Genomic DNA, 17,173 nt, shown 5'->3' with positions numbered 1-17,173 from the left:
CAGCTGTGTTGTGTGTTTACCTGTGTCAGCTGTGTCGTGTGTTGTCGTGTGTTTGCCTGTGTCAGCTGTGTTGTGTGTTTACCTGTGTCAGCTGTGTCGTGTGTTTACCTGTGTCAGCTGTGTTGTGTGTTTACCTGTGTCAGCTGTGTTGTGTGTTTACCTGTGTCAGCTGTGCTGTGTGTTTACCTGTGTCAGCTGTGTTGTGTGTTTACCTGTGTCAGCTGTGTTGCGTGTTTACCTGTCAGCTGTGTCGTGTGTTTACCTGTGTCAGCTGTGTTGTGTGTTTACCTGTGTCAGCTGTGTTGTGTGTTTCCCTGTGTCAGCTGTGTCGTGTGTTTACCTGTGTCAGCTGTGTTGTGTGTTTACCTGTGTCAGCTGTGTTGTGTGTTTACCTGTGTCAGCTGTGTTGTGTGTTTACCTGTGTCAGCTGTGTTGTCGATGCCTCGAGAGAAAAGAAAGTCCAGAACGCAAAAGCACCAAAGTGACTGAAGGATTGCCGTAAAGCAGTATCTTTTTAAAGCAAATAAGTGACTCTAAAAAATCTAACACCAGCAATGTGTCATTTCTTTGCATCTCCTTTCGAATACAACATTCAAATTACTAGACAAAAAATGATATCCTGAGAAAAGTGGATTTTGAGGGGTATAGCGCCATAGACCTCCATTCACTCTGCACTCGTCCTGTGAGCGCCCTCATGTGGAGCCAGAGTGGAACTGCAACCAGTTCAGAAGCCGGAAGTTTACTGAGAGTGGAAGCTCTCCCCTTATTAGACATTCTCTGGTCCTACTGAAGAGATGAGTCCGAGCTTAGGACCCAAGCAATCCGATTGGTTCATAGCACGTTTTATGGGTAATCGCTTTAGTGCCTGGTTACAAATCATACAAAATCACTTTATTATAGAAGACGTTTGTACTACGTTATAACGAGTAATTAAACTTATACGTTTTATATACTAGTATTTAACTGAAGCTATAGATTGTGAAATTAAACATTTCTCATTGTTAGTGTGTTTTTTAGTTAGCTTAGATAGCTTAGATCGTTATCCGATGATCGTGCTAGCTGAGCTTATACTAGCTTTTTAGCCTTGACTAAAGAACAGTGTAATACAATTACGGAATCACAAATCTTAATGTAATCAATCAAACCCCTTAATTCATATAATAATCTTTTATTTTTATCCTGATTAATGAAAGAAATACATTTTTTAGGTATGTTTTGTGACAAAGTTATTTGTTATTAAGCAATATGGCATAATATACTTTTTTTTATTACAAGCATGTCAATTGTGTACTAATGCAAATGATTTATGTCATAATTAATTCTTAAAACAGAACATCATACAATACAATAACATTTAATGTTTCGTGACACAGTAACAGTAGTATTTTTAAATTTCGCGGTCACGTTAGCTACAAGTTATCACGAGAACAGATTTAGATCAGGCATACTAATGGGGTCCTAAGCTCGGACTCATCTCTTAAATAGGACTCATTTGTTCACCGGCCGTCGCCATCTTTGTCACCGTGTGTCACATAAACGAAAATGTGCAGCGAGGTGGATTAACTGAGGTGACGTGACGCTAACAGACAAACTGCTAGTATTAGTGACATCACCTGTCACTCAAGTGGCCACGCCCTTAATTATCCAGAACTTTAAGGCTTAATATAATTTAAACGGATGAGTTATAAACAAATTAACCCTCCTCACAGTCATCATGAAGGACAAAATTAGCTATATAGACCAAAACCACTTTTTGCACCAGGCTATAAACATGTTTTTTCTGCTGTAAAGTTGGCCATTTTAACATGGGGGTTTATGGGATTGACTCTCTTTCGGAGCCTGTCTCTAGTGGCCAGTCGATGAATTGCAGTTTAAGTCACTTCCCAAGAGAGAGACTGGAAGGTTGCTGCTCGGTTACTACAGTTTGCATGTTTCTTAAATGCTCTGACTACATAGTTGAGTGTTTCTCCCTCAGTCTCAGGCTTCACAGGCGTACGCAGTGAATGAAGGCTTGAACACATGTTCTCACACGTCGGGCAGAGGCGTAAATGACGCTGCATTGATTGGATGCTGGTGTGAGATCTGTTTGGCACCTGGCGCGGGTGTAGAGATCTCGCCGCTGAATGTTTAATTAACCGCGCCGCTTTATTAGATACGTCTGCATGCTCTTCATTTTCACGTTGCATCAGCTCCTCTTGACGGAGCTCCGCAGTTTAATAATGCCGGATTCTTCCGCTTTCCTGAGGTTTAGTTTGCAAACAGACACCAATGAACCACCAAATGAATTGCAATTGAAACTGTGTAGTGACACGTCGTTAATTACTGATCAGATTCCAGTAGAGGAAGTGGAGTTAAGCTCTCATGGGAAGTGGTTACTTAAGATTTCAGAAGTCTTAATTATGATTAATATGAAGTGATTTTGGTCTAAAAAGATACATGTATTTTTCAGAATATGCGTGTAAGTGATGCTTCAACTGTTTTTCCCCAGAGAATGATGGGAGATGTTGTTTCTTTATCAACAGGCTAATTTTAATCCTCAGGTAGCATTTATTATTTTGCTTGAATATGATTATCAAACATGATTTTTGTTCATTATAATTAACATTTAACCCTTAATTTTTTTTATAATTTTTTAAAATATTTTAACAATTTTAATAATAATATTGTTACAATTATTAATTTTAACTTTAGTGTAGTATTTAATTTGATTATTGTTGTTGCTGCTGCTGTTGTTGTTTGATTTAATTATTTTTATAATAATCTATTTTTTTTAGACAACCAATGACAGACTTGTTTGTTTTCTTATGGTAATTACAGTGTTGTGACCTTTATTGTTTTGCTTGTTTGCGGTCATCAAACGTGATTTTTATTTATATTTTATTTGTTCAAAGATAGGCTGTAAAACCATAGACATAACGGTCTTCTCAAGTAATCGTCCGAACTTCAGAGTAAAGCCCCACCCACTTCTGGTAGAGAGGTGGTGTTGTTTCCCATCAGCACCTCTTAGAAACAGGACCTCTTTATCATGACGGGGAGGAAGGAAAGAGGAAATTAAATCCTGATAAAGAAAAAGAAAAGGTCCTCAGGGACGATCTGTCACGTTGGAGTTTAGCGGACAATTGGTGACAGCTGATTTCAGGGAATGAAGCATCACTCTCAGTTATTGATTATGTTTCTGTTGTGGTTTGGATTGGAGAAGGAAAAGGAAAAGTCACCATTTGCTCTCCGTTTAATCTCTGCGTTGTTTAAGAGAAACTGTGTAATAAAAGCAGGCGTCAGGATGGAGTGAACCGCCGTGGCCTCGCGTCACTGTTTCTGATGTGCTTGTGTGTCTTTCCTCTGAACATTTGCTCTCAAACTCTCCAATTACACGAGAGCTTTGTTTTGATTGAAGAAATAATCCACTTCAGGACACTTGCAAATCAGTCCAGGCCCTTGTGTTGATTTCCTGCTGCGCGTGTATGTGATCCTTCACTACTCATTTGCATTGGAGGTTCTTAGAAAATAAACATTATGGGATGGTTTACCTAGAAATGAACATTCTGTTATCATTTACTCACCCTCAAACCCATACGCCTTTCTTTCTTATGCAAAAGTCACAATGAAAGTCAGTGGGGTCCAAAACAAGCCCATTGATTTCCATTGTATGGAGAAGTGCTGAGACAAAAAAAAAAAAAAAAAAAAAAAAAATATATATATATATATATATATATATATATATAATTTTTTCTCTAAATATTTTCTAATGGCAGATGAGAATGAGCAACAACAAAAAAAAAAGAAAAAAAAAAGAATGAACATTTTGGTGGGAAATATTCCTTTAAGTTCTATGGTTGATATATCAATGTGGCTGTTAGCGGATCTATTAAAAATTAATAAAAATAAATTATTAAAAATAAATGTTAACCAATTATAATAATAATATTATAATTATTATAATATTATAAAATGTATAATTTTAATTGTAAATTGTATTTATAAAATTAATGTTAAAGGGATAGTTCACTTTGAAATTAAATTTTGGTATGTTTTAGCTTACCTCAAGGGCATCCAAGATGTAGGTGTCTTTTTTTCCGCAGTAGTTTCAATTTTGATATTTTTAGGTCAAACCGTTCTTGTCTGTCAGTCCTATAATGCAGGTCTGTGGTCACTGTCTCAAAGAGCATGCACAGAGTCCAAATTAAAACAATTCCCCATCGTCCAAATTAAACAATTCCCCATCGTCCAAATTAAACAATTCCCCATCGTAAGTGCACATTGATGGCCTAAGACACGAAACGAGCGGTTTGTGTGAGAAAACGAACAGTATTTATATCGTTTTTACCTCTTGTAACACAGCCACGTCCAAGTGATCTGAGGGCGCGGGCGCATCCTGGTGTGTGACGTGTACGCAGACTGGTGCATAGATATATATACACTAGATGTCGCCTTAAAGACATTCGTTCCAATGAACTGCCATAGACAAGGCGACATCTAGTCTAGCTCGTTTTCGTGTCTTAGGCCATCAATGTGTACTTACGATGGGGAAATGTTTAATTTGGACGATGGGGAATTGTTTAATTTGGACTCTGTGCATGCTCTTTGAGACAGTGACCACAGACCTGCATTATATGACTGACAGACAAGAACGGTTTGACCTAAAAATATCAAAATTGAAACTACTGCAGAAAAAAAGACACCTACATCTTGGATGCCCTTGAGGTAAGCTAAAACATACCAAAATTTAATTTCAAAGTGAACTATCCCTTTAAATTAATTAAATTTAGGTTTCATTATGTTTGAGTGAATGATGGCAGAATATTAATCTCAGATGATATTGCACAGATTTCATATTTACAGATATGTCACTCACTGCGAGTGTGAACACCTCACGAGCATCGGTGATGAAACACCTTTTTTCCTCATCTCTGTTCCTCCATTACAGGACATAATGCCAGTACATGATCTCTCTCGCTCCAGCTGTAATTGAGTGTGTGTGTGTGTAATGAGATCTGCTGGCATACTGTGGATTACATTCCGTTAAACATGTTGATGTCATGCATTACTCTGAGTGTGATGGTAGGGGTGGGCGGCACCACCAAAATCCTCTCAGTGTCACAAGATAAAGTCATTTTTGCTGAAAATCCAATTTTGCATTTTTTTTTTTTTTTTTTTTTTTTTTTTTTGCTGCATTAAAAAACCATGTAGTAATGCTTATTTTTGGATGATTCAGTCAATGAAATACTTTACAAATGAAAGGCATTTTATTTATTCAATAATGGAACCTGATATATTTTGGAAATTGGAATGCAAACCCTTCGATAAAACCATATTTGCATTATTTGCATTTAAATGATAATGCATTTAAATTATAAATATGCAATATCACATACCTGAGTGAGTCCCTAAATGCAACTGTTACAATTTTTTTTTTTTTTTAAGAAATTATAATTAATTTGTTTCATTTATTAATTTTATAATAACTTTTTGTTGTTGTTGTTGTTGTTATTGTTATTGTTATTGTTATTATTATTGTTATTATTATTATTACAATTATTATTTTTATTATCATGTTCATGAGTCATTTTCAGTCTCTAGATGCACACATCACAATAACATTTTATTTATTTTTTAAGTTTATAAAATTTAAATAATTCAACCCTTTTTAATTTATATTTTTGTAATAAAATTGTATAAATAGTATTAATTTACATTTATTATTCTGCGTGCCACCGTTTTGAATTTGAATTATAAAATTTAAATAATTCAATCCTTTCTTTTTAATTAATATATTTTTGTAATAAAATTTTATAATTATTATTAATTTACATTTATTATTCTGCGTGCCACCGCTTTGAACCTCTGACATCAAGGGTCTAAAATGCAGCAGTAACAAAAACATTTTCATTTTATTTAAGTTTTATTTCTCCAATAGCCTTGGCTTGTAAATGTATCTACCGCAAAATACTTCTTGACACATTTCTCCCCACACACACTCCGCACCGTCCTACATGATGGGAATGAAGAGATATTTAGGCCCTGAAGCTCGTCACCATGTACCGTTTAAAGTTGTTCCCATCTAGACCTGTTGTGTGTGATTATGAGCGTGTTTACCGCGGTGAAGCCCTCATCTGACAAGCCTCTTGATTGGGATGTGATTTCTGCAGCGTCGGCCCTCTGGAGGTCTCCGGCTTTGGTTCTGCTGAGGTTCAAACTCAAATGATGAGCAATCAGATGTTATTGGATTGTGTGAATGGCTATTGATGAGCTGGCCGGGGTTCCTGTCAGGCGGTCGGGTTTTCCTGGCGGCAAACGTAGGGCGGATGAAGAGAGAGAATGCGAGCTAGTGGAAGAAAAATGTTGTTGTTTTTTACCCCTGCTGTGCGATTTGTACGATCCTAAACGCCTCCATTCAGGAAGCTTTCTCTGTGTGCTTATAGGCCTTTTGGGATTCGACGGGAAGAGCCACACGCGTTTCGCCCGCTTTTGCTCTCCACCCATCTAATGAAAACACGATTCCATAAATAACAGGACAGATATAAGTAAAGGTGTGAAACGTTCCCGTTTCCTGAGCGGCGTGCCGTACTCAGTCTTCCTGTGGGATTGAGGTTACGCAAACAGACCCGTCAGGTGTGATCCAGTCTGTTTTGTAGTCATCAATCAACTTATATATATATATAGCATAATAAAAGCAACAGTAGTTGGCCATTGTGCTGTACAACAGGACAAATATCTTTAAAAAAAAATCAAGAAAGACCACAAAATAAATGATAAAGGGAGTTTACATCAAAAAGCCTGTGAACAGAGGTAGGTTTTTAACTTGGATTTATAAACACACACTGTGGATATAGTCTTAGGAATAGAGGAAGACTATTCCACAATTTTGGACGTTTACCCCTCGTCTAAAGTCTAGATCTCGGAAACATCAGCAGTCTTTGTTGAGATGACTACACTACACTGTGTAGGATTTTCTCCCATCTAGCGGTGAAATTGTTTATGACTACCAACTGAATATTACTGTCTAGCCCCTCCCATCCCGAGGGCGTTTTAACTCCTACGGTGGCCGTATTATTTCAAATCTGCCGGCAGTCGCGAGTAATCTCCCCCTCGCATTCGTCACGGCGCCACTGAGTGTAAAACACGAAAGGCGAAGCTTGAATTTCCAGGTATGTCCCTCTTTGGCTAATGTATTTTCAAGATGGAGGCGCAACATGGCTGCCGCCAGTCGAGCGACTCACTCGTATGTTTTATAAATGGCAGATTCTACGCTTACGAGAATACTTGATTAGTTGGTAGAAGTAATTACACATTAATGAGCACATATCATTTTGAAAGAACAAAGTGTTTTTTTGCTAAGAATCAACTTAAAAAATGACACACTGTAGCTTTAATGATCTTGAAGAGTCATTTAATTTCAAAAGATCAGAGAGATATTTTGGAGCTAATCCGTTGATGGCTTTAAAAACAAAAATGATCGGGGAAATATGATAATGTCCTTGTGCTGGTCAAAAGTCTGGCTTCTGCATTCACCATCTGAAGACAAACTAACATAGGATTGACTCATTCCAATATAAAGAGAATTACAATAGTCAAGTCTAGATGAAACGAATGAAAGGATCACTCTCTCAAACTCTGCAAATGTTAAAAAAAAACGTTTAGCCTTAGATAATAATCTTAATTGGGAAAAAAAACTAGATTTAACTACAGCATTTATCTGGTTATCAAATTTAAGAGCAGAATCAATTAATAACACCCAAGTTGTTCACAGAGTGTTTTACATAGTCATCAAGAGTTTTATAGAGGTATAAAGTGCTTGAAGAACCACTGATGTGGTTGACGAGGTAAAAGAACAATAAGACACCCAGAGAAGTTTGATAAAAAACTGGAGTTTTGTGGGTTGTTTCCTGAAGGTTTCTTACTCCACCCTCAAGTCTTGAGTTATAAACTTATTAGTTTAAGTTATAAACTCAAGTATAAGTGTAAACACCAATCACAGTGATGCTTGACTTGGTAAAACACCACTAATGAATTGTCTGGATAGCTTAGTTTGGTTGTAGCAGCAGTTCGTGACTGCGCTGAGAAAACATCCTGGTGAAATTATCCCGATCTTTCATCTCCATAAGCAGACGTCTGAGGAGCGCTGAAGATCAAGGCTCGGAGCATTCTCCTCTGGAAGTGAGACGAGTGTGTCGGGTTTGTAACCTTTGTAGTGCCAGCCTCTCTGTGCACGACGCCATCTGATCTTCAGAGGAAACACTTTAATGCCATTTTCATATCAACATCACACATCATATCAACTTCAGCCATCACATCACTCCTCTTTTATCTTCCTCACCTCTCATTTATTAGCCTTTCTTTTCAACGGTTTTCAGGAATGATGCACTGCGGTCCTGACACTGTGTGTTTTGGGTTTTAGATTCAACATGAAATGTCTTTATTACAACATACAGAATATTTCTCTGTATTTTTGATATATATATATATATATATATATATACATGTTTATATGTATATTTATATATATTAGGGCTGTCAAGTGATTTTTTTTATTATTTATTTAATTAATTACACGATGTGGCAATCACTTAATCTAATTAATCTCAAATTGATTAATTAAATTGCCCCCAAAAGTCATTATTGTGTTAAATAAGAAAATAATCAAATAGACATTACAAGAAGTAGCTTTAGAAAATAAATAAATATTGTATTTGATTCAACATATAGAATTTATTAATATCTTATAATGGTTATTGGAGAAATTTCAATATTAATATTTATTAACATAAACTTTTAGGCTTCAACGGCCATGAGGGTGAGTAAATGATGACAGAATTTTCATTTTGGGGTGAACTTTACCTTTAATTGGTTATTTATTAATATGGAAAAATTCAAATTAAAAAAATTAATGAAATCATACTCTAAATACGAAACTAAAACTGCTAGTATGTGGTGATAAATGTCTAAATGAGTAAGTCATTGAGTTATTCGATTTGTTCAAATGAAGTAAATGGCTCTCTTTTATGAACGAGTCATTGAATCATTGGTTCACCCGATTGATTCGCTCAAACTAGTCATCCTGTTGCCCTGCTTCATGTTCATCACATCATGTGTGTGTTAAATGCGTGAAACACACATGCAAGTTAATAGTACATCAGTTAATCAGTACATATAAATGAAAATGATCAAAAAAATGCAGACTAGAATTTTTAGTTCTTTTAATTAAACATTATGACTCTATTTGGGCTTCTTTTAAGTCATTGCAGAGCAGATACATAAACAGCAAGCTGTATATTACACATCATCAAACGGCTGGAAATGTAGAGATGTAACGTTTAGCGCTCCGCCATGCATACCGAATGAGAGGTACAGAACTTCAAACCCAAAAGTTTCCCAGCATCCATTTTTGATCCTACTTCGATTGAACCAACACCCTCGGGTCTGCCTCCGATTTCTATTTCTGTTTTATTTCATAGTGTATTTTTGGTGCATATCTAATAATGATGATAATATCCCAAGGTTCCTCCTGTGCTTGATGTCATTTCCTGACTTAAGATCTTGCCTTTGAAGGGCAGCGTGAGCGGTTCCCCCCAGCTGTGAAGAGATTAGGCTGTTAAATAAATAAATAAAGATATTAATGTAGCAGGATAAAGTCATAAAGTTGCAGTTATTTTCATCAAGTCCCATGCAGCCATTGTTTTCATCATCAGGGGTCAACCATGACGTTTTATGTTCATCCATTAAGTCAAGTCATTTATACAGCGCTTTTAACTATATATAGACTGTTTCAAAGCAGCTTTACAGTGATAAGAGGAAGTTACAGTAACAGATTGTTTTGGCTTTACAGCAGCGCTAGAATTTGATTTGATAACTTTTTATTTTGAACATGTAAATACAATTAAAAAAAGAAATAAAAAACATATAAACAACAAAATAAAACTCCATACTTCCAGTACTTAACAGAAACCTATCTTTGCATGTACAAAAAGGAGTAGGACGAAGTAAAACTCATGTGCTCCTTTATGCCCCTACTACTATATTTAAGGCAATGTCTACAAAATAATAAATCTACAGAGATAATAAATCTATAATCAATGAAAATATATATTCAAAAGTTCTATTCACATACATATATTACACCTACACAGCAATATTTATACACATACTATAAATGATTCAATATTTCTTTGTACCTCTGGAATATCATTTCTTTGCACATCTTTTAAAAATCTAACATGTTTGGACATTGCTTTAACTCATTATTTAGTTTATTCCACAATTTAACGCCACTGACAGATAAACAGAAATTTTTCCTAGTAGTTTGAAAACTGGCAGTCTTAAAATGTGACATTCCCCTTAAATCATAGCCCCGCTCTCTTTCAAGAAACCTTTTCTGTATATTGCCAGGCAATAAATTGTTTCTAGCCTTGAACATAATTATAGCTGTGTGAAAATTAACCAGATCAAGTAGTTTTAATGCTTTAGACTGTAAATAAAGTTAGTTAGGGGTTCAAGCATGAAATGCTGAAACCCTATTGTAATTGTAAGGATTTGTAAAACGCATCGTGCAGGACAAACCGTAAGGCCTAGAGTCTTGAAACCTGGCCAGATGGTAGGCCTCAATTTGGGGACAACCTATCAGAGTATGACCCCGAATGGCCCATAGGTGGCGCTACAGCAACCAAAAGTTAAAAATCGCTCATAACTCTTAGACCGTTTGTCCCAGGATCAAGTGTCTTATATCGTTGGAATCCTTGGCGGACAAAATGGCTATCTCCGATTTTGATTTAGGCAGGGAAAATTTTCTGCTATGTCGAATTTTGTCCAAAACCTACTTTTGCGAACTAGTCCCTGGTTTTTCGCCCGATCGGAACCAAACCAGTCTAGGACAATTCTCTGGACTCTCTAGATCAATAATTATCAAAAAAAAGTTGAACTTTGGCATTTGGGTGGCTGTAACAGGGTCACTTAGAAAAGGGGCGTGGCAAAATACACTCAAAAGCCTATAAATCCCAAAGGAAAACTCAGAACTTCACAAAAATTGATGAGCATATGTGTCAGAACATGGTGAGGAAGCATGCAGAGTTTCATGGAGATCAGACCATAGGTGGTGCTATAACTGTTAAAAAGCTTTAAAACCATATATTTCCTATGGTACATTGCCTGTATTGGCTGTAAATGGTCTTTTCCATCTATTATGTCAGTGGTTAGATGCTTGCTAAATAAAACCTGATAACTTTTGATGCTTTTGTGCTTAAAAACCCTTAAAGTCCTTAATAGATTGAACCCCGATAAATGCTGCTTGCAGCTTTAATTTTGATTGATTTCCGTTGCAAAGAATCATTATTTATTAACTTACACGACACCGTTCTCACAGAAAACCCTTAACGCGCTCCGGCCCGTTCATTTGCACGACAACAGTGGGCTCCAAGATGCAGGTGTTAATTAATTTGGGAAAAAAAAAGTTATCTCCGCACAAACTTCAAAAACAGAGTCTTATCTTATCAGTCTTATCAGGAGTCTTATCTTTCCTATCTGTCCTCATGCTGAGTCAGGAATCTCAGGATAGGATCGGGAAGCTCATGTGTTTGGCTGCTCACGTCTCCAGCTGGTCTCTGATGCCCGTTTCTGTGCCAGACACTGCAGACTGACACACACCTCGCCCACACACACACACACGCGTTTATTCGGGTGCTGAAAGGGTGTCACTCGCACCTGAGAGTGAAGCCCGGACACAAGCTGTGAGGGGGACGAACTTTCATTGTGCTCTATTCTGTTTTGCTCTACTCTATTCTCATATTTCCATCAAGAGTTGTTGTTTGTCTTGAAGGTTTCTCCTCATTGGTGCACTGGGCTGGGTTTCTGCAAACAAGTCTAATGAATAGACGCCTTTTTTTTCAGTTTCACATGAATCTGTTTCCAATCCGCACTTCCTCTTAGAGCCGATTGGCTGATCACACAGGATTCAGTGTTACAGTGCTAATGTCTTTGTGTTGAAAGTCAGAGTTGTTGAGCGACATTTGGCGAGAATTGTGTTCCCTAAAGCAAGACTCATCCCCAGGATTGACATTTTTCAAAGAATATTTAAAATAATATTGAATAGTAGAAATTAATATTTAATTTTATTAATAAAAAACAAAATAATATTTTAATGAATTAGTAATAATCAAAAAAATTATTTACATAGATTGATATAGTTTAGTATTAATAGTATTAACATTTGTGTGTGCGTGCGTGCGTGCATATTAATGTGTATAAGTGTATATATTTATAATATAATTTATATATTTTTTTATTATTTTGTCCAAAATTCTGAAACCACTAGTAAAACTTCTTATTTTTCATTTTTATTTATTTCATTCGTTTTTCCATTACAAATTATACTAGTTGTATTATATTTTGATATTATATAATATATGTATTTATTTTTACACGTATGATTGACTGTATAGTTATAGCTGTATATAATAGAATATATTTGTTTACACACACACAGATATAGATGGATAGACAGATTGTTCTTCTGCTGTAAATAATCCCTGCACATCACCACCAGATTCCTCTGATTTGCATCTACGACACTTTTGTGAAATGTGCTATTTCTATCTACTTGAGATGTAGTCATCAGTGTGTTTTAATTGCAGGGACAGATGTGAAAGAGTAATTAACATTGTGCTTCTGATATGAATGTTAATGCTATGCCTTCCCCTCAGTGTTTGTAACACGCTGCATGTTTAGCCTGGCGTCGAGCCTCCATCTCCTGCTCTGTCTCATAGTAAAGTTGCCGTTTCGTTTTAATTTTTAAGTCATTGTAGTTGTCTTTTCTTTTACGTCAATTATTTTATGTTCTTTTCTTTTTCTTTTTTCCTCGCCCTCCCCTCCCTCCTCTTTATCTATAATTTACCCCCCATGTTGCCCCTCCCATCACAATCACCCTCCAAGACGTTGCCCTTCCTTCTACTGTCCCTTCATTGACCGATGCCACTACTGACCATGTAGCGTCCGGTCCTGCCGAGCGCAACGGTCCCGCTCCTTCCGCCCCGCGTGATGTTGTGGCGTCTCTGGTGTCCACTCGCTTCATCAAGCTGACCTGGCGTCTACCTGCCGAACCGCACGGGGACAACATCACCTACTCTGTGTTCTACAGTCTGGATGGCACTAACAGGTGAAGTCAAAGACAAGTCACAATGTATTTCTATAGCACATTTAAAAGCATCAGAGTTGCACCAAAAAGTGCTGTACAATAAAACATTGAGCATATAGAAAAGAAAGCATGAAAAGAAAGCATTCAGCATACAAAATATAAATACATTAAACAAAATGCAATAAAAAGTAAAAATAAAAACCTTTAAAGGGATAGTTCACTTTGAAATTAAATTTTGGTATGTTTTAGCTTACCTCAAGGGCATCCAAGATGTAGGTGTCTTTTTTTCCGCAGTAGTTTCAATTTTGATATTTTTAGGTCAAACCGTTCTTGTCTGTCAGTCATATAATGCAGGTCTGTGGTCACTGTCTCAAAGAGCATGCACAGAGTCCAAATTAAACAATTCCCCATCGTCCAAATTAAACAATTCCCCATCGTAAGTACACATTGATGGCCTAAGACACGAAACGAGCGGTTTGTGTGAGAAAACGAACAGTATTTATATCGTTTTTACCTCTTATAACACACCCACGTCCAAGTGATCTGAGGGCGCGCGCGCATCCTGGTGTGTGACGTGTGCGCAGACTGGTGCATAGATATATATACACTAGATGTCGCCTTGGCTACGGCATTCGTTAAGATTAAATTAGGGTTAGGTAGTGTGACGGGGTTGAGACTAGGGTAACAGGGTTGAAGATGGTAATGGGGTTGAAGAGACAAATACAGCTAAACATATACATAGTTGTTTTTTACTCAAATTCACAAAGATTTTCTATAAACGCAAGTTACAAATACCCTGGGGGCTAAGCCCCCCCTATCTTCCAATCCTAGTGACGTCCGTGGCCATCAATGTGTACTTACGATGGGGAATTGTTTAATTTGGATGATGGTGAATTGTTTTAATTTGGACTCTGTGCATGCTCTTTGAGACAGTGACCACAGACCTGCATTAAATGACTGACAGACAAGAACGGTTTGACCTAAAAATATCAAAATTGAAACTACTGTGGAAAAAAAGACACCTACATCTTGGATGCCCTTGAGGTAAGCTAAAACATACCAAAATTTAATTTCAAAGTGAACTATCCCTTTAACTAATCTAATCTAATCAAAAGCCAGAGAGAACAAATAATATTTAAGACCCGATTTAAACCTGGCTAATGAAGGAACAGACCTCACATTAAAGGTTAAAGATGCTGAAAGATGTAAATAGCGGTTTATGTGGGCCACCTCTGCTGGTTGTTAAAGGGGTGGTTGATTATGATTTGACTGTTCTGACTTTAGTTAGTGTGTAATGTTGCTGTTTGAGCATAAACAACATCTGCAAAGTTACGATGCTCAAAGTTCAAGGCAAAGGGAGATATTTGCTTTTAAAGAAATTGTTTTTTAAGGACTACAACAAATGGCTGGTAGAGACTACACCACATTCCTCCCGGGTTTTTTACATAAACCCCGCCCCCGGAACACGATTTATAGATTATCATGACAGAATATGCTAATTAAAGATAGTTAACTCCACATCAGCAACATAAATTCATCAACTAACCATTCAGAAATATTCTACATGTTGTCACTTCTTCTTGAGTCTCTCCATCATTGTCCAACTCCAGTTTAAACATAAAAGGCAGAACAGTTTAGAATATTTTAGGGCTTGTCTGTGAGGTAATCGGAGCTGCTAACACACACACACATACACACACACACACAAGCTCTTGAAGCTCCGCCCTCTGTGCTGGGAGCAGCAGCTCATTTGCATTTAAAGGGACACACACGAAACAACGCGTTTTTACTGACCCTCAAAAGGGGACAATTTTAACGTGCTGTATAAAATTATCTGTGGAGTATTTTGAGCTAAAACTTCACACACACACTGAGACAACAGAGACTTATTTTACATGTAAAAAGGGGCTTTAAAGTAACAGGATACACAAATTGTAACACTGCTACTATTTTGAATAGCATACTTCACATACTTATTCTGCAGTATTCACAAGGATGCAAGCAAACGTTTAGGATTTGGGGGTACTGAAGGTTAAATTAATCGACCACTTATCTAAATATTTGATGAGATGCGTCCTTATCAGTGTATATTCTGTGCGCAGAATGAGAATTTTCTGACTAAAACACATAAAATACATGGATAAACTACTAGAATTGACTAAATAAGTAGTATACAACCAAATCAAAGTGCGAAAGGTACTGCATCCCACAATGCAATGCGTTCTATGTACCATTTCCCATGTGACATACAGGGATATTATTATTAGTTGTATTATCTAAAACTGTTAAAAACATTTTTTAATTGAAATAAATCTGAAATAAAATACTATATATATATATATATATATATATATATATATATATATATATATATATATATATATATATATATATATATATAAATATAAATATAAATATATATATATATATATAAGCTAAAATAAAATGTATTATATGATTGTATATATATATTTATATTTATATTGTCTTAACTAAATGAAATGTTAAGTTGAAGCACAAAAATTACTAACTGGAAATAAAACTAAAACTCAAATAAAAGATTTTTTTTTTTTTTTTTAAATAAAAAAACTAATGACAAATTACTATAAATTATTCTAAAATGAAAACTGAATATGTAAAAATTAAAGCTATTTCAAAAGACTGTTAAAGTACTGGTGACCTAGACACTTTTTAGCCAAATTCTAGTCGGATTATTTGATTAAATTTGATTAAATTAAATGATCTAACCATCAACCTATACTATAAACAGCTTTTATATATAGCTTTGATCATATATATAATTTTGCTTAGCAAGATTATCTTCAAACTGTTTCTGTAGAAGATTGAGAATCAAACTCATACTTGCATTGCATAATTAATTGCATTCTGACGCATTTCGGATCACGTCGACACAAAATCAGACTAGAAACCCATGCGTTCCCGTACTTTGACTAGCATGTCTCAGACCTCCAAACACAGCTCATATCTCATATCACTGTGGTTTTGCTCACAGGGAGCGTGTGGAGAACACCAGCGGACCGGGAGAGATGCAGGTCACCATTCAGAACCTCGTCCCCGACACCAAGTACACGTTTCGGGTGGTCGCGTCCAATGCTAACGGCCCGGGCGAGAGTTCTGCCCCGCTTACGGTGGCCACCCAGCTGGAGGGTAAAACACCAACACACACATGTACACACTTCAAGCACAGGTTTGACCACTAGCCAGGTCTGAGGTTTCTCTTTCTACACCTCTCGCACGCCCACACTAGGCCTGTTTGTGCGTGTCCAAACCTACCGCCCGCTTGTTTACAGGAAGGAGTTGATCTGGGACTCGCTGCTTGTCTTGAGGTTTCTTCACAGACAGGCTCTTTCTGTACAGGCTGGCACTCCTGAATGAGTGTGGAATTGTACACAGAATCTGTCAGGATGGTTTTCATGGATACAGGGACCAGTGTTAATGAGACGAGAGGTATGGTCGGAGCTGTCAGGAAAGCTGATCTCACAGGATGAAAGGAGACTGTTGCTCCTGGTGTGTGTCCACGGTCGAGTGTAAACACCAACGGCCTGACGTGCACAGATACACACAAAAGGAGAAAGAAACTGCATCCCAGCTTCTATGATATCTGACATGTAGTATGTGAGATCCAGAATCAAATAGTAGGGATGCGCCGATATGAAAACTTTTGTCGATACCGATAATTCTTTGTACTTGAAAGCCGATATTCGACTTATTGTCCGATAAATCTAAATCCAAATTTTACATTTACATTTATGCATTTGGCAGACGCTTTAATCCAAAGCGACTTGGTGCATTACTTTTTAGTGGATTTTCATAGTTTGTCAATTCATGCTAATATTGCCCACAACCCCTGGCAACACCCTGACAACATGTTTTGTCTTAATGTGCATGATTTTCCATGCTGTTCTGATCAAAAACATTACTTTTTTACTTTTTTAACAAAAAATCATGTTCAAATCCATTTCTGATGGATTAATTGCCAACTTCCATTTTTTGTTTCTTGTTAATAAAATATGCAATTCGCAAATACACTAC

The 17,173-nt window shown here is 36.6% G+C and overlaps 1 protein-coding gene across 7 annotated transcripts in view; it reads left to right on the top strand.

Moving 5' to 3' along the window:
- neo1b (neogenin 1b) overlaps positions 1-17,173 on the top strand; it is a 128,293-nt gene that overhangs the window by 84,634 nt on the left and 26,486 nt on the right. For 5 of the 7 annotated variants that reach the window (XM_079858905.1, XM_079858906.1, XM_079858900.1 and 2 more), the window contains exons 8-9: positions 12,919-13,141; positions 16,134-16,288. In XM_079858905.1, coding sequence (XP_079715031.1) covers positions 12,919-13,141; positions 16,134-16,288 — 378 coding nt within the window. The remainder of the gene's footprint in view (positions 1-12,918; positions 13,142-16,133; positions 16,289-17,173) is intronic. The other 2 variants (XM_079858902.1, XM_079858904.1) reach the window with 1 other exon arrangement.

This window comes from Squalius cephalus, assembly GCF_949319135.1.
Source record: "Squalius cephalus genome assembly, chromosome: 23".
NCBI lineage: Eukaryota > Metazoa > Chordata > Actinopteri > Cypriniformes > Leuciscidae > Squalius > Squalius cephalus.
This window is presented reverse-complemented; position numbering and strand designations above follow the sequence as displayed.